We start from the raw sequence: 22,594 nt of genomic DNA on the forward strand, positions 1-22,594 counted from the left end.
ATGAAAATGTGCATTTCAAACTGTTCTGAGGCCAGTGAAGATAGAGCAAGGGAGCATCCTATAGCTTTGCTATGCAGCCTAGTGCACTCACTTCTAACATCTGGTCAAAAGTTCAGTTTCATGCTGCAGATAAACTTTGGACCAACATGTTTGGCAGACATGGGACAATGATAATCAGTACATAGATTTAGAATTTCATAATGAAATTGTATTTAAAAATGGTTGGCAATGATTTGATGATGTTGGCCATTATTTTTAATTAGAATTATTTATTCAGCTTTATAGAAAATCAGATGTAATAACTATAGCGTCTCAAAAACATGAATAACCAATACACCTGGACACATAATATATTATTTGATGAAAACAATTATATTGAATTGATATAGAAAATGATTTCTATAGCTTGAAATGACTTAAAATTTGACAACTTAGTCCCACTGTCCACATATGTGGACATGCATTTTTATGAAATCTATTTGCTCAAATAAAAACAAATTTTTTACTTGTTTATTAGTTGCTACTAGTTACAATCAAAAAGGGAAATGGAAAATGCACACAGCAGTTACACAGAGGTCTCAGAAAGTTAATACTACAACTTTACTTATAGTTACTTTAGTAAACTGGTGAAAATATGCATTTGGGTTCATATTGTTGGAGTTTAAAAATAAATGTTATATTCAAGGCACGATATTTGACTTTGGGCACATCAGCATTTAAAGGTGGCACCTTCCATATAGCAGTGGAAAAAAAGCTATATGAGTGAATGTCACACACACAAAAAAGAAATAAATCTGATTATGGGAAATATTTCACCCCAAAGTCAAAAGAACAAAAAAAGAATTATATTTTGCATTAAGACAATGATGCTGATTTTAGTTCCATAAATGAATCTTTATATTGTGATTATTTTCACAAGTCATCCTTTCCACACACAAAGTTTGTTATTATTAAAATAAGCACAAAATTCAAAACAATTACCAAGATGAGTACTTGCAATTGAACTTCACAATTTAAACATATATATACAGAATATATATCTATATAGTATATTGTTTAAATAGTATAGTAAAATGTAGAAAAGAAATGATGTTTTTATAAGCTTTTTTACATCGCTTCTCTTTGTGTGTGTGTGTCTCTTCACCTTGAGCTCATAGTCCTGGCGTGTGTCCAGCGTGTCACTGCGCAGCTCCTGTTTGAGGTCTATGTCATCTTTAAAAGGCTGGGAGGAGGGAGAAAGGGTCACAGAAGGCAAAAACTAAACCATAAATGACAAGAAATCAACCAAGAGGGGGAAAGAGATGCAACGCAAGAGGGGAGGAAAACCAACAGGAGATAAGAAAAGGGGAGAAGGATATAAAGGAGGAGCGGGAGGTTGAGAGAGAAACAGGATTAAATTCAGCTTTTGAAATTTTGAAATAAATACATTACATTTGAGGAATTGAAGAATGGTTAGTGCATTTAATTGCATTAATTGACAGTGTCTGGGCTATGTGTTAAATGATTAGGGGAACTTTAGCGATTTGATATGTTATACTAGAATTTAATTAATATGTTATATAAATGTCAGAGAAATAACATGTGGAATAATTTTAGGGACAAATTATGCTTACAGATCAAATCTTGTGATCACAACTCATAATTAAACCAAGTGTATTTTTTGATTCATCAATTTATCAGTTAGTCCATCAAATGTGTCACGGCATAATCACCATCAGCAATAGACATGACCTAATACTCGTCACATTTCATGAATCAGGAGAATTGGTCTCAATATTATTTTAGTGCAAAATAGCTCTTCCTACATTTTACAAAATCGTCCAGCTCTTTTCCAAGTCAACAAAATGTTATGGTATGGTTGACAAATTGTTTAAAAGGTTGCGAACAATACAGAACCGTTTATGACCTAACTCAACTGAACCAAATCCTTTGATGTAATACTAAATAATTCAAAGAAATGCTGTCTGTTTGTTTGTTTGTAAAGTATTACCTTTATTTTAAATAATGAATGTCTTATTTTTTCTATCTCAGTCCCTCTACATCCTGCAGTTAACTCTGCCGTGTTGTCAGAGGTACTCACAGAATACATGGCTTTAACCATGCGTGTTGCCGTGGAGACACTGCCCGAGTCTTCCTCCAGGCTGTGGGTCTCTTTGTTTATGGTCTCGACCTTGATATCTGGCTTGCCGAGCGTCACCCCTCGACGACCTGGAAAGTTAACATCCCAATAAACACATGATTCATCGCAGCAATGAACATGCTTTTTGACATTTTAGTCGTTGTTATTGATGTTTTTAAATATGGCTGATTGCCCTTGGGCTTTGTAATTATTTAAGGCCACTTTAGCTGCTGCATTGTCAAAGACAAACTTTATATGTTTGCTGTTTGAAGAGAGATTGATCATTTAAGATTACAGGCACAATGCTAGGACTTGTTGTTGTCTTACGAACCACAGAGCCCACTAGTTGCTTGATAGATCAATTATGAGTAATAAGTCATTTATAAAATGATATAGTAATTATTATTAATACAAAATGTGATAATAATGTGTAAAATAGTGGATGAAAATCAATGTAATTTGATGACTTACTTCCTTTGCGTTGCCTGTACAAGAAGAGCACTAATACCAGTAAACAGAGGAGAAGAAGAATTGAACAGCCGACAGTGCCACCAGCAATGATCCCAACCGGAACTGTTTCTAAAGCAGAGAAAAGGCAGAGAAAGAGGTAAAGGACGACAACAATCTACCCAAATTTTCAATTTACCTTCTGAAATTGCAATAGTGATATTTTTGTGAAGTGAAGTGAATTTAGGAAATCACTGAATTTGTGAATTTCATTTAAGCCATTTATTATTGTACACTGTATATTGAAGAAATGACATTGAATTGAACTGTAAGTAAAATTTATAGATGGCTCAACAAATGTCCTGTTTCACTTCATGTGCCAGACAAGAAATCCAGTAAACAAACTTTTATCTTTATGTGTCAAGGCCAGGGCTGGACTGGTAATCTGGCATACCGGGCATTTTCCCGGTAGACCGACGCACTTTAGGGTCGATCAGGGGCGGACTGGCCATCGGGAGAATCGAAACATGCCGTATGGGCCACGATATGCTATAATGAGCTGCCGAGTTATGCAGAACGGACCACAAAATCCCAGGCCGATTTCTCTTCCCAGTCCAGCCCTGGTCAAGGCTACTGTATACACTGTAGTTATCTGGAGGAACTTTTGAAAAAGCATCCTGTCATTTGTGTCCTGTTTGTTTGAGAATTGTGTTTGGAGCCAGCAGCCAGCAATAGTTTAGGTAATATATAAAATGAAATGGGGCTTAGAGCAGTAAAGGATCTTGAAACTGATATGAGATGCCTGTTTCATAACCACAAATATGAAGGAACATATAATAAGCACCAACCCATTACTACTAGTGTTAGGTAATTAGAGATACAGTGATGCATAACCTGAAAGCATATTCAGTTCAATTCAAACATATTTGTATATGGTGGATACAGGTAAAGAGGGACACTTTCTGATCATTTGTAATTGGTGTTGTTCTTAAAATATGATTCAAATGGCTACATCAGTGACATCCCATACTAGTTCCAGTTGACCAAATGTTTTTTGTAATGGGAAAATATACACATAATGTTCAAACATCAAAACATGTCTGGAATGGCATGAGGGTGAATCAATGATGAGAGAATTTGAATTTGGGGTGAACTGTCCCTTTAATAAAAAAATGTTTACATTTAAAATTATTGAAAAAAAAATTCTCAAAACATTTTCAGTGGACTCTATTGCATCCCCTTGCAGCCCTCTAGGGGTCCCTGTACACCAGTTTGAAAACCCTCTGACAGTGTGGAGCTGTATTGACCTCTGTATATACTTAAGTATGTATCTACACCTGTCTCTTCCAGTGTGATAATCATGGTCCCAGGTCCAAATGAATTCCACGCAGTGCAGTTGTATGTGGACTGGAAGTCTGACTCCATGACGTTGTTGATGGTGAGAGTGGACAACACTGCTCCACCCTGTGAGGTCATCTTGCTCTGTTCTACTGTGTACCGTTCTGATAGAGTTCCCTTCTCCTTTTCCCATACATTCTCCTTCCATGCCCACACCTGGGAAACACACAAATACACACAGTGAGAGAACAATCACATGCACAATTTCTCCAACCTGTACCTTAAATGAATGAATCCTGGTAATCCTGCAGGACTCAATAACATGTAGCCTTCAAAAAATTACTTTTTGATATATCTACTGTATATATATATATATGTATATATATGTGTGTGTGTGTGTGTGTGTGTGTGTGTGTGTGTGTGTGTGTGTGTGTGTGTGTGTGTGTGTTTATTTGCAGTCTTGGACATATATAAATATATAATAGTGTTTTCAAAGTGCTAAAGCATCTATTCATTTTGCACACAGTAAAAACTGCTAATATCCAAACAATTTAATAATTTTTTTTATTGGGATCCTGATTAGCTTACATAAGGTTGCTATGCATATATGTATAATTAACTAAATATATAATGAAAATAAGTAACAAGCAAAGTAATACAATTGAGAAACAAATGGCCAACTGTTCTTTTTTCAATTCTAAAATTAAAAGACCTGCAAGAAGCACGTGGACCAAAAATAATGTAGCACGGCGCCACATAATCTGTACATTTCAAAACGGAGTGAAAAAATGAATCCATTATAAATATTTAGGTTTTAAAAAGCATATTCAAATGAATTAAATGCACCTGAACTGTATCTGTATCACAACTCCCCACTGCCCGCCACACACACACACACACACACACACACATATAGTTCACACCGGCAATGGGATAAATGGTTTCTCCATGCAGAAACATGGGGCAGGAAAATGGTGAGAAAGCACAAGTTCCCTCTTGAAACCCACTAAAATGCATTGTATTATTCATGTTGAGCTGTGAGAATATTTAAAAATGCATACCTCCACATGTTCACGGTAAGATTCAATTTACCTCACAAACCACGACATTTGAAAAGGCTCTAGCATTAAAAGGAATGACTGCTACGTTCCCATTTTTCATATTTCATAAACCTCTTCCTGGAGATGTACTGGGGCCTTAGCTCACTTATACTTATACTGGTCACTTATCACTTATACTGGTTTGAAAGCTAACTATACTGCGCTACAGAACCAAATACAGTAGAGCACAGACAGATGGCTTTATTTAGGCTTATTTTGAATTATTCTTGAATTAAAAACTGGTTAAGGGGGGTTTCTCTGGCTTCTTTAAGGCACAGTTCGACCAATAAAATAAAAGGGTGTTCTGGGTGATTGCTAAGGTGTTCTAGCACCCCCAAGTCAAAACACACCTACCCCAAGACTCTATGATATTCTGGTCCCTCGATATGGCTCAAGATGTTACATCAATGTAGGTCTATGGGTTTATTTGCTTGTTTTATCATAAAATCTTAAGTCAGAGAGCTTATAAACTTAATTCCGCACCTCTCTTCAACAAGCCACATTGCGGTTTGATCAAATGCAAAACCCTAAGTATGAGGAATAATAATAGTAAGTAAGCACCACTAATGAATATTGCGATTAAGAGAAAACGTACAATCTTGTCTGGCGGAGGAGTGCTGGCAATGTAACACTTGACTTCCCCTCTCTCTCCTCGAACTGCATACTGGACCGGTTCACTGGAAATTATAGGTGGACCTGCTCAAAGAGAAAGTCCAAAATAACATGAATTAACAACTGATTTATTACCAAGGTAACTACTGATATTCTCCTGACATCAACCAATGCTTGATTGATCTTGTAATGCAGAATTAGTTATTATTGCAAACTAAGTTAATTAAATTTGTTACCAAAAGTGAACTATTTTTATATAGCCAGGGTTTAACATTATTAAGTTAACATTTAAGAATGATCTGATAAGCATTATAAGATATAATGTTTTTATTACAAAGTGTCATCAAGAGAATTTAGCTTTTTTAATTTTAGGGGTCCTTTATTTGACTGAGAGTCTGGGCATGGGGTCTCTGTGTCTGTATGTTAAAACCCCTTGTTATAAAGCAATTTTTTCTAAACAGCACAGTAATACATTCAGATTATGTGTATGTGGATTATGTGGAATTGCTGTACTGACCGTTGACAGTGAGTGTGACCTCTGTTTCACCCACTCCGATCCTGGGTACGATGGCCTTACAAACATACTGACCAGCATCTGCCTGACTTACTGACTTCAGATAGAGCTGGTTATTATTACTCAATACCTGCGCATTAGAGAGACACAGATAAAGAAAATCAGATAAAGAGATGGAAGGGGGAAAAATGAAAAATGCTGCAACACCTTTCCAACAAAGGTTCTATATGTGCATTTTTATCCAGAGCCTCTCCCAAATTGAGTAATAATAATAATATTTTTTGTAACTCTAAAATAAGTAAGAATTATTGTAGGGTCACTTAGTTATTTAATTTCCTATAACATTTCTGCTTAACACATTTTATGTTTCTAAGGCCACAGGGAATCTGTGAAATTCATATTAGTTGGATCTAAATTCACAAATTGACCCAAGAATTGATGAAACATGATTTCTGGATGAAACTGTTCACACACAGGTTGAGTCTCTCAAAACAAAGACCAAATGGGTCCCTCAAAACAAACAAAGGCATGTTGTACAGGACAAGGGATTGCAGCATCAATATCAGAACACAGTTGGAAGATAAATATGGACATGAGGCAGAGACGTGGAAAAAGGATACATATGGAGAACAATGAGAGAGAAAAAAGTTTATACCCAGAGAAATTGTGAGAGTGAAGAAAATATTGAAAATGTGACAGAAAGGTGGTTTCAGAAAATAGATCTGAGGACAGAATGACAGAAATAAGTCGAGGTAGGTGCTCACCATGCTCGAACCCTTTTTTGTCCAGGTCAGTGTGAGAGGAGGATTCCCGGCCCACTTGCAGTTTAGAGTGACGTCTGAGTCTTCGTCTACCGTTACTGGTTTAGGCTCCACTACCAGTATAGGACCAACTGTGTTTTGCAAGACAGAGATTAAAACAAATGGGTCAAGTTCTTCAAAATGTCATTAAAAATTAGTTTGAGAAAGACTGTACCGCAAAAAAAAAGAACTGCAAATTCAAATATTGAAATATTCTGTTTTTGTTCACTAAACAGGCAGACAGACAAACAGGTAGGCAAGCAGGCGGGCAGGCAGGCAGGCAGGCAGACAGACAGGTAGGTAAGCGGATGGATGGATGGATGGATGGATGGATGGATGGATGGATGGATGGATGGATGGATGGATGGATGGATGGATGATAGACATATACTTACAGTGGACATCAACGAGTATACTGACATTTGTGCTGCCCACAGCATTGAACACTTGGCAAGACACAGGCTCGGTGAAGAAAGAGTGATCCGCCTTGGTGACGAACACTCTCTCTCTCGCCCCCTGTATGACCACACCTCCCTTTGCCCACCTAACAAAGGCAAAATTAACAATCAGTATTTCATACAAAAAACACATACAGTAGAGAAACACCCATGAAACATAACAAAACTGCTCGGCTGAATAAAAAACTAAAGATATATGAAAGGACACTCTCCCTGATAAAAAATAAGACATTAGTTTTTCATATCATACAATGTGAAATGAGATGTATTTAATAAGAGACATACTTGTAACCCATAATAGGAGGGTTGGCAGTTGCTTGGCAGGTGAAAGTAACACTTTCTCCTTCCAACACAGAGCGAGGCTCAATGGATAACGTCACCACTGGTGGGTCTGCAGGGAGCATTCAGAATACATAATACAGCCATAGTCATTCATTAGAAAACAGACATGCTGAAGGAATGATGGGAAGGAGAACTGGATTGACAGGAGTAGTGGAAGCCAACATAATGTAGACTAATTTAGAAATATAGCACACACAAACAATTGTAGCTGAATGTAGCTAAGAAGTTGTTGTTGTTGTTTTTTCCAATCTGGCTACTGGGTGTTTATATTTGTGTTGACAAGAGAGAAGGGGCTCCTACAGTCGAGGATTAGATGCTCCCAAAAGACTTCTTACTCATCCCATCTAAACATCCTTTTCCATTGTTGTCTTTGGCCTGCTCACTGGGGTGTTTAAGCCACTATTGTTTGTTAAACTGCTATGGAACAATTTGTTTTGTCTTGTGTGTAGAGAAGAAGGCCAATGCACACACCTCCAACTGGCAAAATGGTGCAGAGGGATGTCCTCCTCTCCTTTATATTTATACCTTCACCTATCTCTATAACTCATGATTTAGTTACTTTAAGTCAACATGAAACTCTCTTTTTAACCCATTTTACTTCCATAAACTGGTGTACTTCTGAGGGAACCAGTATATTCAAGGGGAAATTGTAATTGATTTAACAATTTGGAATTAATCTGATTGTTAATTCAACCATGATTAAGCCAGAGACAGAGCAACTTAATACAATTTGATTAAACATTATGAAGACAAAAACGTTTTATTTAGAAAAATCATGCATCAATACGACTAGGAATGGGCCTTAAGGGAGTTAAAAGGATCAATTTTGATTTCATGTTGACTTATTGCTGCAAAGGTTAAGAGTGACTTCCCTATTGCTAATTTAACAAAATAAAGGAAAGAAATGAGAATAATGAGACTTCTGATGTTTCTACAGAACTGAGAAAGTTTTCTAGACTCACGGTGTACGTTGAGGGTGATAGTGGCCCGTTTGCCCATCGGTACTGCTGGGTTAGTAGCCACACAGGTGAAGTTCTTCCCTGTGTCTGTATCTATTGGTAGAACGGGCATGTAGCTTCGTGTAGTCACACGTTTCCTGTCTGCGAGCACCTCCTAGAGAACAGAAATTATACTATTAATATCTTTTGACGTTTTGATACATTACAAATTTATGTCAGATGTTTTCTGACCAAAATGTCTCAGGAAAAAAAGTAAAAATGTGTTTATGTTGGGCGATATGACAACATTTTCCTGTGGTTTTTCTGCCGACACAGTTGTCTTTCCTGTGATGATCTATTGAAACCGAATCTCAATAAACCGAGTCTCAAACTACATTTTTGCAAACTGAGTTATATATAGCTCACCTGATGGTATGTTGAAGTATGTTGAATCAACATAAAATGATGTGCTTGCTTCAAAAAATTTGCTTTTCATGTTGCAATTCCTTTTAGGACAATATCGGTTAGATTTAGGTGTTGATTTAGGGTAAGGATGTCTGTTTTGTTCAATCAAATCAAATCAAATCACTTTATTGTCACACTACCATGTACACAAGTGCAACAATAGGTGAAATTCTTGTGTGCCGTTCCGAGCAACATAGCAGTCATGACAGTGACGAGACATATACCAATTACAATAACAACATATTTACACAACACAATTTACATATCAAATGTACACATACTTACACAACACAATACTAATATACAATGTACAGTAAACAATACACACAATATAGAATACACATACAATACAAATTAAAAATAAGAGTATATTAAAATATATTTACAGTAGATGTATTGTGGAGAATATAATTATGACAGTCCAGTGTGAGATTATAGATTAATAAAGTGCAGTGCTGATATATTGATCGTGAGAGATCAAGTGTTCAAAAGTTTGATTGCTTGGGGGAAGAAGCTGTCATGTAGTCGGCTGGTGCGTGTTCTGATGCTGCGATACCGCCTGCCTGATGGCAGCAGTGAGAACAGACCATGACTCGGGTGGCTGGAGTCTCTGATGATCATATATTATGATTATATATGTCCTGGAGGTTGGGAAGCTCATCTCCGATGATGTGTCTGGCAGTTCGCACCACCCTTTGCGGGTCTTTGTGGTTGTGGGCGGTGCTATTGCCGTACAAGGTGGTGATGCAGCCAGTCAGGATGCTCTCTACAGTACTGGTGTAGAACCGTGTGAGGATGTGTTGGTTCATTCCAAACTCCCTCAGCTATCTCAGGAAGAAGATGCGCTGGTGAGCCTTCTTCACAATGACCTCAGTGTGGACGGACCATGTGAGTTCCTCAGTAATGTGGACACCGAGGAATTTGAAGCTGCTGACTCTCTCCACCGGTCGTCCATTAATGGAGATGGGGCTGCGTTCTGTATTTCTTCCTGAAGTCCACTACAAGCTCCTTGGTTTTTACTGACGTTGAGGGAGAGGTTGTGCTCCTGACACCAGCGTGTCAGAGTGTGCACCTCCTCTCTGTAGGCTCTTTCATCATTGTCAGTGATCAGACCTACCACCGTCATATCGTCAGCAAACTTAATGATGGTATTGGAGCTATATGTTGCCACACAGTCATGTGTATAGGGAATACAGGAGTGGGCTGAGAACACAGGCCTGCGGGGCTCCAGTGTTGAGGGTCAGTGATGAGGAGATGTTGCTGCCCATTCTAACCACCTGACGTCTGCCTGACAAGAAGTTCAGGATCCAGCTGCACAGCCAGCTGTTTATGCCCTAGAGCCCGTAGTTTCACATCAAGCTTGGAGGGCACTATGGTGTTGAATGCTGAGCTGTAGTCTACAAACAGCTTTCTCACATATGTGTTCCTTTTTTCCAGGTGGGAGAGAGCAGTGTGGATTGTAGATGCAATGGCATCATCAGTGGAGCGTTTGTTGCGGTAGGCAAACTGCAATGGGTCCAGAGAGGTGGGCAGAACAGAGCAGATGTGATCTCTGATTAACCTCTCAAAGCATTTGCTGATGATGGGGGTCAGAGCAACAGGACGCCAGTCATTTAAACAAGTGATTTTTGATTGCTTTTGTACAGGCACAATGGTGGACGTTTTGAAGCACGTGGGGACTACAGACAGGGAGAGGGACAGGTTGAAAATGTACGTAAAATCACCAGCCAGTTGGTTCGCGCGGGCTCTGATGAGGCGGCCCGGAATGCCGTCTGGACCCACGGCTTTACGGACGTTCACCCGTCAGAAGAATCGGGTTACATCTGCAACAGAGACAGAGAGTGAACCAACCTCTGTAGCGTCGGCCGCGAGTGCTCTCTCCGCGAGGGGGAGGGTGGGTAGGGGAGGGATTTGTATCCATCCCGGAAAAGAGAATAGCAATGATCCAAAACCCGGTCCCTCGTGTGTTGAAGCTGATGTGATGGTGGTATTTTGGTGTGAATGTTTTAAAATTGGCTTTGCTGCAGTCCCCGGTAACAATGAACTCGGCCTCAGGGTGCGCAGTTTCCTGCTCACTTATACTCCCATACAATTCCCTGAGTGCCCGGTCTGTGTCGGCTTGTGGGGGGATGTACACAGCTGTGATAATGACCACTGTGAATTCCCTCGATGGCCAGAATGGTCGACACAGAAGCATGAGATATTCCAGATCAGGAGAGCAGAAAGACTTGATAAAATGTACGTTTCTCTGCTCACACCAGGATTTGTTGATCATAAAACATACACCACCACCTCTGCTTTTACCTGAGAGGTCTTTAGCTCTGTCCGCTCGGTGCACGGAGAACCCCGCGGGTTCGATGGCCGAGTCTGGAATCTCCGCTGACATCCAGGTCGATTGGCACAACGTCTTAATCTGATGAGTAAGCCGGCTCTTTTTCCCCTTTTCCTTCTGCGTTTCCGCGGCCAGGCAGCCCAGACAAAGGGCTCAAAGGGTGTTTGTAAACAGCGGGTCAGCATTGAGGAATTTGAAGTTCAGTTTTCGATGTGTAATTGCAGAACCAATGTCCAAAAGCGTTTGTCTGTCGTATACAATAAGGCAGACAACATCCAAGACAAAAAAACTGTAAACAAAACAAACAATAAACTGCAGTGTTGTGTCAGAGCTCGCAATGCAGCAGCCATACTCGGGCGCCATCTTGAGTCCACACATTTCACCTCTCATTTGCTTTTAGGACACTATTGGACACTATTGGTTAGGTTTAGGCTAATGTTTTAAGAGTACACTAGCATGTAAATTGCTTCAAAGCAAACACTGAATAAACCCTACAATGCTTTGATTTTATTTCATGTTTGGTCTGTGGTTTATTTGTGTGTGTGAATGGCATGAGCGGTTGTATTGAAGATATTCTCACCGTGTTGCTGACAGCCCCTTCAATCGACAGCCCATCTTTCTGCCACTCTATGACAGAGGCCGGTTTGGCTCCACGGGACATGCAGCTCATGTTGTAAGGGACTCCCGCTGTGAGGAGGATCTCTGGGGAGCCCTCAATCACTGGGTCATCGGGAGGAACTTAAGACACAAACATACACATGGAGTCCATACAACCATCATCAGTCAAGCAAAATTACAGTAGTATTTAAACCAGAACCTACCTGAATATGTATTCACTCCATAACATATCAATCCCTTTATTGATGTCTATACATTACATGTATTTATTAATTTAAATGTGAAGCACTTTTATAAAAAGTGACTTATAGTACATTCAAGTTAAAAAAAAAAATATTATCAGCATGTGAGCTGTCCAGGAAATTGAGCCCATGACCTTGCGACATGTTAGTGCCATTCTAGCAGTTCAGATATGCTTTCATAGGCTGCTTTATAACAACATCCACAAAAAGCCATTACTAATTTAATAGCAATAAATCAACAACACTAGATAGCAGGCAAACAAAAATACCTAACATCAAAGCCAACATCTTAAAAACAAGCTTTCTAACAGACATTAAAGGAATAGTTAACCCAAAAATGACATTCATCATTTACTCACCCTTATGCCATCCCAGATGTGTGTGACTGCTGAACTCAAATGAAGCTTTTTAGAAGAATTTCTAAGCTGTTTTAGTCCATACAATGCAACTGAATGGGTGCCAACATTTTGAAGCTCCAAAAATCACATAAGTCAGTATAAAATTCATCCATAAGACTCCAGTGGTTTAATCCATGTCTTCAGAAGTGATATGATGGGTGTGGTTGAGAAACAGATTAATATTTAAGTCCTTTTCTTTAATTTTGTTTTTACAATAAATTATCCCCCTGCTCACTCAATCTCCACTTTAACTTCAACTTTCACATTCTTCTTGTTTTTCTTTTTGTGATTCACATTCTTCATGCATATCTACTGGACAGAGCAAAGAATTTCTAGCAAAACCTAAATATTGATCTGTTTCTCACCCACACCTATCATATCACTTCATAAGACATTAATTAAAACACTGGAGTCAATATAGATTACTTTTATGATGCCTTTATGTGCTTTCTGGAGCACTAACATTTTGGCACCCATTCACTTGCATTGGACCTACAGAGCTGAAATATTCTTCTAAAAATCATAATTTGTGTTCTGCAGAAGAAAGAAAGTCATACACATCTGGGATGGCATGAGGGAGTAAATGATGAGATAATTTTCATTTTTGGGTGAACTTTTCCTTTAAACACACTGCCATGCAAAGGCTAAACATAGTAACAGTTGTCCAAATTGAGTTATGAGCCAAATTTGGTCTCTTAGACTATGATCTGTCCTGTGACAGATGGTTTTGTACCAGTCATGCTCAGATTCATGTACAAATCCAACCAGTGAATTACCAAGTGTGCATGTACAACACATTTGACTGGACAACCCAAAACATTTTCTCTCAGTATTAGAGTTGGCTTACTGTAGTTAATGCATTGCCTTAAGGCGCAGTCACATTGGCATGGCAAAATTACGCAGGCAAAGAAGAATGGGCGGTTGTTGTATGGAGTTATATGTGTGCCACAATTCTGTGCAAACAAAATTATATTCTGAGCATGCAATATTATATTTTGAAAGCACAAAACTTTTCTGCTCACGCAAGATGAAATTTTATATGAATGTGTATTTGCACAGAATTCTGAAATGTATGTAACTCCACTCCACTGTTGCAAGATCTCACTCACTCTCTCCTCCTACCCACTGTGCATGCACTCATAGCTTTTGACTGCTTGTTTGCTCAAAAAGGTCACAGCATTATAATGTGACAGAATTTTAGTCAATCAGCGATGAGGTGGCTAGACCACAGGTCATACTGCTAATAAGAACAAGAGGAAGAGAAGAAGAGGATAGATTGTTTTCAAGAAAGGAAATGTGTAACACACTATGACCACATGAAAGCAGTCCTTTTGTTGACCCAACAGTGTACAGACTTTTTAGTCTATACACTGCCAATAGGCTTACTAGCTAGCTAACAATCTGGTTAGCTCTCTTAGTATGGTCTATATTAGTATTTGGTTCTCTTGGCTAGTATTTGGTTATCTAGGTTACCATGTTACACTTACATAGTTACTAGCTTAGCCATGTTAGCCACCACTTTCATCTGAAATTATATTAATTTTATCTCTGCCATATGTAAAACTCCTAGACTAACATAATAGTGTAGTTTTGGGGGAACTTACTTTGACCTCGATCTTTCCCAGAGGATATTCTGAGAGATCAGTTTATTCAAATAAAAGTGACCAGATTACAGTCTAGCATGGGTCAGCGTTCTTATTTTTTTATTATTATATGATATATTATTTTATTTAATAAACATGTTATTTTGTTCACCTTCTTTATTGCATCCTCTCCTATTTTTTGACAGCCTTGCATTTTGAAAATATTATAAATATTGCCTAAATTACCATATTCTATTTTTGATAATAAATTAGAAAAGCTGTTTATATTTGCATTTCAAAGCTGTGGGTTATCTTGAAATGTTTTATGATGTTTATGCATTCTACCACAACCCTTCTGGCAAAATTGATTAATGACAAGAAATGGAAGAAAAGAAAAAGAGGCTAATTATGTCTCCTGTCATAGTAATGGTAAATTAAATGTACAGTATATTGACCCTAAATTGTTTGAGACTACAAAATGTTTTTAAAAATAAAAATAAATCCTTAGAATTGCATGATCCCCGGCTACTATTTTACTACATTTCAAAAACTTACATTAAAGTAAGTATTCCTGGTATGTCTATAATCCACGGGGAAAGTACTGTACATATTGTAATGACAACTGTGTACAGTATATAAAGTGTGTACTGAACTTGGAGCATTGTGCCTGTTGGCACTTCTTCTACATTTACACAGATATGTTCATGGTTGCTGTAGCTAACTTAACTGTCCAATCGCAGAGCGCTTGTAAGCAGCTTCTAATAGCCAATCCTGACGTAGGAGGTGGGACTAGTTTGAATACAGTTGGAAAAGAAAACGAGCAGTCTAAAGTTCCAAGCGCATGCAGAGGGCATAAGAGGAGAGAGAACGAGCGAGATCTTGCACACGCAAAAAAAAATATTAATCTTTGCAAGAAGATACATTGCTTTACAAAAATGAGTTCAAGCTTTAACATTTTGTGCACTCAAAATACTATCTTGTGCACGCAAAACATTTTTGTGCACTAAACATATCAAATTGCACGCTCAAAATTTCATCTTGCGGCACAGAAAATGTTTGTGTGCTCAAAATATCATTTTGCACACTCAAAATAAAATTTTGCACACACAGAATTTTGACACATATATAACTCCATAATGCTGAGTGTGTGTGTGAAACCAGCAAAAAAAAAACAGGATCTTTTTAATGCTGCACTTTATAATCAGGGAGAGTGAAGATTTTGATGCCAAAATGATGTTCCTATCCATTGTGAATATTCAGTGTATCTCTGTACAAAGCACCACCCACACAGTATACCAATGTTTTTCTAAATATCATACTTAGTAAGAAAATGTACACATCCATACACACTCACAACAAAAGTAGACACATGAAACAACACTCACTAAGAACGGTGAGTTTGGCCCGCCGGGAGCGCAGTGCAGCCTCAGTGGCTTGGCATTCATAGAGAGAGTCATCTGACAGTTCAGCAGCTGAGATCTCCAGATTATACTGACCAACATCCACCAGCCTTAGCACACGATACCTAGGCCAGGCTGGAAAAGACACAAAAATACACACAGATTATGGTCATTGTCACTGTATGTGATGATTTTGGGATAAGAGCATGTATACCAGTCATTTTTACAAACATCAACACACAAGCACGCACATAACTAGATTGACATTTTCCAAATAAAATGTGAATGGTGCTTGTCTGTGGAACATCATGGCCATGATTCTATGGAGTGTAGACGGTTGGCAGTGTGTTGCTGTGCAGTTCCCTTACAAAAATTGAGAGTTCACTGCAAATTCGCCACAGATAATTTCACATGCAAATGAGCTTGGCAGCAAACTTGTGGAAAATTGTCCATTGTTGCCAAAGGTTTGCCAGAGGTTCACCACTACCGGTGAAGAGTTGCAAACTTCTACCAAACATTTGCAGTGAATCATGAGCTCATTTGCATGTGAAAATTACAAACGGCAAATTTGCGGCAGTTTTGCGTCTGGTTTCGATTTTTTGTAAGGGGAGTGGTTTTTAGCATGTTGCTATGTGGGTGTTTGGATTAGGTATTTGGTAGTTGTTAGAGTATTGCTAGGTGGATGCTTGAGTGTTCCTGGGGGATGCTTATTGGCCCAGGTCAAAAGAGCCCACCCCCAAGTCTCTATAATGTTCTGGACTGTAGATATGGCTCGGCTCCCTCCTTCTATGTAAGGCGACATACACACTAATCATTTTCCGTATGTTTTTATTAGTTCATTGATTTCCAATGTATGTTAGTACTGTATGCTGTACTATAGAGGGTTATGAAAGGTGTAAACATAATAGCTCAACTCTTCTCAATAAGCACAAATGTTACTGGACAATTTATGCGCCAAAGTTTAAAACTTAGGGGTTTGCTAAAATCATGTCTTCTCTACATTTGAGCAATAATAATGGACAGTAATGCTTGCCTAAGCAAACACATAATGCATAATTCAGTCCAAGTAACATAGTGCAGTGACTTTGTCCACCTCTGTGTGTCAGTAGAGTCTGTTCTCTGAGGCAGTATGATATATGCTAGTGCGCTATGACATGGACATTTCCAGCTTTTGCTGCAAGAGAAATGACAAAAATTCTGCTGTGAATTACATCACACACACCCAACCCACACACCCCTTTCTCTTTTTCCGCAATGCTGGCAGATTAAGTTATCATTATGTGTTGCGCCATTGAGTATGTTTTGATGTTACTGCGTGTGCACGTGTGTGTGTGTGTGTGTGTGTGTGTGTGTGTGTGTGTGTGTGTGTGTGTGTGTGTGTGTGTGTGTGTGTGAGACGTGTGTGTGTGTGTGTGTGTGTGTGTGTGTGTGTGTGTGTGTGTGTGTGTGTGTGTGTGTGTGTGTGTATTTATCACTTTGTGGGGACCAAATGTCCCCATAAGGATAGTAAAACCCGAAATTTTTGACCTTGTGGGGACATTTTGTCGGTCCCCATGAGGAAAACAGCTTATAAATCACACTAAATTATGTTTTTTGAAAATGTAAAAATGTAGAAAGTTTTCTGTGAGGGTTAGGTTTAGGGGTAGGGTTAGGTTTAGGGGATAGAATATAAAGTTTGTACAGTATAAAAACCATTATGTCTATGGAAAGTCCCCATAAAACATGGAAACACAACATGTGTGTGTGTGTGTGTGTGTGTGTGTGTGTGAGCGTGTATTTATCACTTTGTGGGGACCAAATGTCCCCATAAGGATAGTAAAACCCGAAATTTTTGACCTTGTGGGGACATTTTGTCGGTCCCCATGAGGAAAACAGCTTATAAATCATACTAAATGATGTTTTTGAAAATGTAAAAATGCAGAAAGTTTTCTGTGAGGGTTAGGTTTAGGGGTAGGGTTAGGTTTAGGGGATAGAATATAAAGTTTGTACAGTATAAAAACCATTATGTCTATGGAAAGTCCCCATAAAACATGGAAACACAACATGAGTGTGTGTGTGTGTGTGTGTGTGTGTGTGTGTGTGTGTGTGTAGGGTTTGTTCAAATGCTTTTATATTAAAGCCATGGGGACAAACCAGTGAAGCATCACAGCGTAAATACAACTACACCGAATCAAAGAGAGATGGAGAGAGAGAGAACGAGAGAAACTTGCCATTTCTCATTCTTGTAAGTGAATTTAGCAAATGCAGCAAATGCAGTACTTTATCAGGTCCACATTTTTCTATTTATAATGGCAGAGGTTAAAAATACCACATCCTGCCCTCACTATTCTCATGACAGCCTGCAAGGAGTGAGAAAAGATGGGCGAGCTAGTGAAGCAGAAAGCAAAAGAGAAAAGGGGAGGTGGGGGGGCAAATGTTACACAGAGAAAATAAAGAAAGAAAGAAAGAAAGAAAAAAAGAAAGAAAGAAAGAAAGAAAGAAAGAAAGAAAGAAAGAAAGAAAGAAAGAAAGAAAGAAAGAAAGAAAGTGTGATGTGTAGTGCTGATATAATGTAAGCACATATTCTTGAAAAATTACAAAATTTGTAAACATTTAAAAAATATACATATTTATTATTGTCCTCAGTTTTAAGCAAAACAATCGTAATGGACCCTTGACTTGCACTATTGGGTAATTTAAGCTTATTAGATTAATTTGAAAGTTAGAACGTTTTGAAAGTTAGTTTCATTATTTATAACTGCATCTGAGACATGTATAAAAAATGGAATACAGCAAATTAACCTTCAACGAAACAAAGGTGGAATGAGTTATCAAATATTAGACCAGAAAAAAAAGATCTGTATTTTGTAAAGAGACATGAAAATGCTCTCATCATTTACTCACCCTCATCCCATCCCAGATGTGTATGACTTTCTTTCTCCTGCAGAACACAAATAAAGATTTTTAGAAGAATATCTCACATCAGTAGGTCCATAAAATTCAAGTGAATGGGTGCCAAATTTTTGAAGCTCCAAAAAGCATGTATAGCTGTCATAAAAGTAATCAATACGACCCCATATATTCAAAAATATGGCAACCACTCACTTGAATTTTATGGACCTACAGAGCTGAAATATTCTTCTAAAGACCTTAATTTGTGTTATGCAGAAAAAGAAAGTCATACACATCTGGGATGGCACAAGCGTACATGATGAGACCATTTTCATTTTTGGGTGAACTCTCCCTTTAAGTGATATGGTAAAACAGATATAGATTTTATGCCATGCTCTGTACTTTGTATAACTGAACTTATAGGTCATGATTTTCCCCTGCTATATACTCTATTATATGTTATAGAAAGAAAGAAACTATACATCACAGACCCCGAAGGTCTTCTCCGATGCCTAATGCCAGTCCATCCTTGGTCCACTGCACAATGCCCGAATAGTTGAAGACCACGCAGGACAGGACCACCCTCTGGCCCAAAACCACAGACTGGTCTGCAGGCTCCTGAGAGAACCGTGCCGTCCGCACTGAAAAACAACATGCAGTTTTCAATTATATGTAACATGCTAACAATAAATACATTGTAAATATTACAGTGTTAATGCGGCATTAACAAATACTCGGCAAGATACAAAAAACAGTTCAATTTGATGCAGCTGTTAATATGCAACAGTATTACACTTTACGTATTTTATGTGATTATGCAAATACAACCGTAAGAGATTATTTCACAGGGACATAACAACAAAACACACGAGAGGAGGATTAAAATTTGCCAGATTTGCAGTACATACTGCCTAACATCTCCTTTTGTGTTCCACAAAATAAAGATGTCATATGATGGTGAGTAAGTGATTTTTGGGTGAACTAACACTTTTATTAGATTGTCAAATACTGACAGTGAATCAGATGTATATGTAAGTGATTAAATGTAAACAACAACTGTCACAGTTAATGACTAGAACATAACCGTCTACATCTGTTGTGCAGTTTCACTATTACAATCAAAGTTCTGAGAAAGTCAGTGTTGTTCTTTGGAAGAAGGAGCTTGTCCCTTGATACCAAAAAATACCAGACACGTTTCTTCAGCCGTAAAACATGGCATTCACTAGAGTCACTCTCTTTCTCTGACACACACAGGACGATATTTGATACTCCAGACAAGCCTGCGTCTCCAGCTTGAAGAAATGACTAACAATGAAAGCTTTCATTCAGAGGCTGAGTTGTGCATCTTTATTGGATCGAAATCAAGAATGTTGCAAATTAAGTAAGGGCAACTCATATTTTCCCTGCATTCTTCTTCTCTTCGCTCAGTGCTGTTCTCTCTTTCTTTATTTCTTACTTTCTTTCATTCCTCCTGGTATGCTGTATGGAGCCTGGTCTTTCTTTCTTTCTTTCTTTCTTTCGCTTCCTATCCTCACAGGATCCCTGTTAACACCATCATTTAAGACAGTGTTTCCAGTTTAGGGCAAAAATAAACAAGAACAGCCGTTACTTTTGATCTGTTTTGTCATTTGTGCACAATTATTTCCAGTTTTCTATCTCTCCTTTTAAATGAAATGTTTCTCTCCACAGCCCTGCCTTCTATTTCTGTGGTCTTCCTCTCTGGTCGGAGGGGGTTTAGAGACATGCTGTCACAATCCATTTATCACATTAAATATCAGCCCTCTAGCCCTCTCTTGTTCTCTCGCTCCCTCCCTCCCTTCTCTCATCCCTCCAGCATTCCTCTGTAGGTCCCCATCTCTCTCAGTTTCCTAACAACTGGCATATGCCCGTTCATCCCCCCATGACCCCATCCCTCTCTCTCTCTCTCTCTCTCTCTCTCTCTCTCTCTCTCTCTCTCTCTCTCTCTCTCTCTCTCTCTCTCTCTCTCTCTCTTTCTGTTCCTTCTCATGCAATAACTGTAATCACTTTGGTTGTACTTAATGAAGTCAAACAAGAGGAAACAATGCACTAATGACCATGAAAAATATCATATATTCTATAGGACAATGCAGCTCATATGTTGCTCCAGCATAGAGCTCTATTTATCTTTCCAAATCTCCCTTTTGTTTCTCTTTGTCCTTATCCGTCATCCTGTTGTGCTCTTTGAACTCAATAGAAAAAAAGGCACTGAACAAATGGTTTATTATTATTATTAAAATTATTAGTAGTAGTAGGCAAGTATCCCTATTGCTATTTCACATATTTAGGGTTAGAAGTTAGCACAAATCCCTAACTACCAAATCCCTAACCCTAACTCTGGCTGGTTGCACAGCGGATGAGAATCATCACGTCGTGAGTAGGACGAGGCACAGGTATCACAAAAATCTATCACAACTTTTCAGAAATGATTGCATCATGCATCGATCCCAAGCCTAGTGCTGGGTGATGATGAACAATGAGGAAATATAGATATTATCTCAAATTTATTGAGCAGAAAAACTAACTTTTCAGTGACAAATGTTTCATTATGTAACATATTAGTAAGATAATGGTCACACTTTATATTAGGTGGCCTTAACTACTATATATTGACATTACATACATATGTATTTACAGTGTAACTGCAAGCTGTTCTGTAAAATGCCCACATTTGCTGCTTCTGAGTTTGAGGTATGGGTATGTTTAGAAGTAAGGGTAGGGTTAGGATTAGGGGTTTGAGATTTTTGTGTAAGGGTTGTGTTAAGGTTAGGGGTAAAGTTAACAGTGTAACTACAAATGTAATTAAATACAAGTACTTTATCTCTAATTACAATGCAACAACATGTATGAACATAATAAGTACATTGTATCAAATGGTTAAGTATATTAAGGCCACCTAATATAAAGTAGGTCCAGGTAATTAGTGATGTGATTTTTTTTTCAATTACGTAATTAATTAAGTATACTAATTTTAATTTTAGAAAACGAATTTGTAGTGGATTACTTTTTGAGTAACTTACCCAACACTGCCCATAACACCCTAGAATAACGATGGCAACTTTTGCACAGGCAAGCACCGTTTTCTTCAGAAAATTTAAAAATAGCTATAGCTGTTGTTGTACAATGGGGCAGTTGTTGGCCTTCACTAAAATCCATTTATGTCCATTAACAATATTTCATCACTGGTATGTCAATGTAGTCCACAGTTGTTATCAACCCTGTGAAGCTGTAGTGCTATTAAATCCATTTATGAATCCAATCTGTGGAAGACTACGTGGTTGCATTTATCCTCAACCTAAAGGGATTCATGCATATAATGTATAGGCTACTGTTTGTTCATACAATATATTCCCGATAAGTGGCATGTTTTCATTTGGGTGTGCTGGTGCATTTGTAACCATCTGAATGTTTATTTGATATTTGTGTAGAGAAAAGACAAAACAGGGGTAGAAAAAATTATTCTATCTGTCTATAGGTAAAACAAATAGATGATGCTTGTTATGTATACCTTGTCTTGTTTCACTGTTGCCCTTTTGTTTGCCATTTTTGTCACTTTTGCACTCCTTAGTTTTCACTTTTGTCCCTTGTTTAACTCCATAGTCTCCTTGTTAGCGTTCGTGTTCTCTGTCATTGTTTTCACCTGCCCTTGTTAATTTGCCTTTGGTTTCTGTTAATCCTTGTCATCTAGTTTGTGTTCTGTTTGTTCATTGGCCCCTTTGTCCCATGTTTTTGTATTTAAACCCTGTCTGTTTGTTCAGTCTCTGTCAGTCGTTGAATGTTTGTGAATGTTGTTACCCTGGTCTGTGTTCCCTGCCCGAGTTCTCTATTTATGTTTATTTCCCCACTGAGGGTTTTCCTTTGTGTTTTTGTTAACAATAAAGTAAGCTGCATTTGGATCCTCAACCTTCATCTGCCTTCATTGCCTTACATTTGTGACAGAACGACTGACCCACCATGGATCCAGCGGTTTTATGTGCCAGATACCACCTGCTCTGCCTG

General features: G+C 38.3%; 1 protein-coding gene across 2 annotated transcripts in view; it reads right to left on the minus strand.

The window, feature by feature from the left end:
- LOC127651574 (kin of IRRE-like protein 1) overlaps window positions 1-22,594 on the minus strand; it is an 83,691-nt gene that overhangs the window by 4,578 nt on the left and 56,519 nt on the right. Inside the window, exons 2-14 of one of the 2 annotated variants that reach the window (XM_052137481.1) lie at window positions 19,069-19,218; window positions 15,692-15,841; window positions 12,046-12,203; window positions 8,693-8,843; window positions 7,674-7,779; window positions 7,326-7,474; window positions 6,895-7,022; window positions 6,134-6,260; window positions 5,600-5,700; window positions 3,904-4,120; window positions 2,591-2,698; window positions 2,081-2,208; window positions 1,145-1,222 (exon numbers count right to left, since the gene is read on the minus strand). In XM_052137481.1, coding sequence (XP_051993441.1) covers window positions 1,145-1,222; window positions 2,081-2,208; window positions 2,591-2,698; window positions 3,904-4,120; window positions 5,600-5,700; window positions 6,134-6,260; window positions 6,895-7,022; window positions 7,326-7,474; window positions 7,674-7,779; window positions 8,693-8,843; window positions 12,046-12,203; window positions 15,692-15,841; window positions 19,069-19,218 — 1,751 coding nt within the window. Of the gene's footprint in view, window positions 1-1,144; window positions 1,259-2,080; window positions 2,209-2,590; window positions 2,699-3,903; window positions 4,121-5,599; window positions 5,701-6,133; window positions 6,261-6,894; window positions 7,023-7,325; window positions 7,475-7,673; window positions 7,780-8,692; window positions 8,844-12,045; window positions 12,204-15,691; window positions 15,842-19,068; window positions 19,219-22,594 lie in introns of both variants that reach the window. The other variant, XM_052137473.1, reaches the window with a different exon arrangement.

The sequence above is a fragment of the Xyrauchen texanus genome, chromosome 1 (assembly GCF_025860055.1).
Source record: "Xyrauchen texanus isolate HMW12.3.18 chromosome 1, RBS_HiC_50CHRs, whole genome shotgun sequence".
Classification (NCBI taxonomy): Eukaryota; Metazoa; Chordata; class Actinopteri; order Cypriniformes; family Catostomidae; genus Xyrauchen; species Xyrauchen texanus.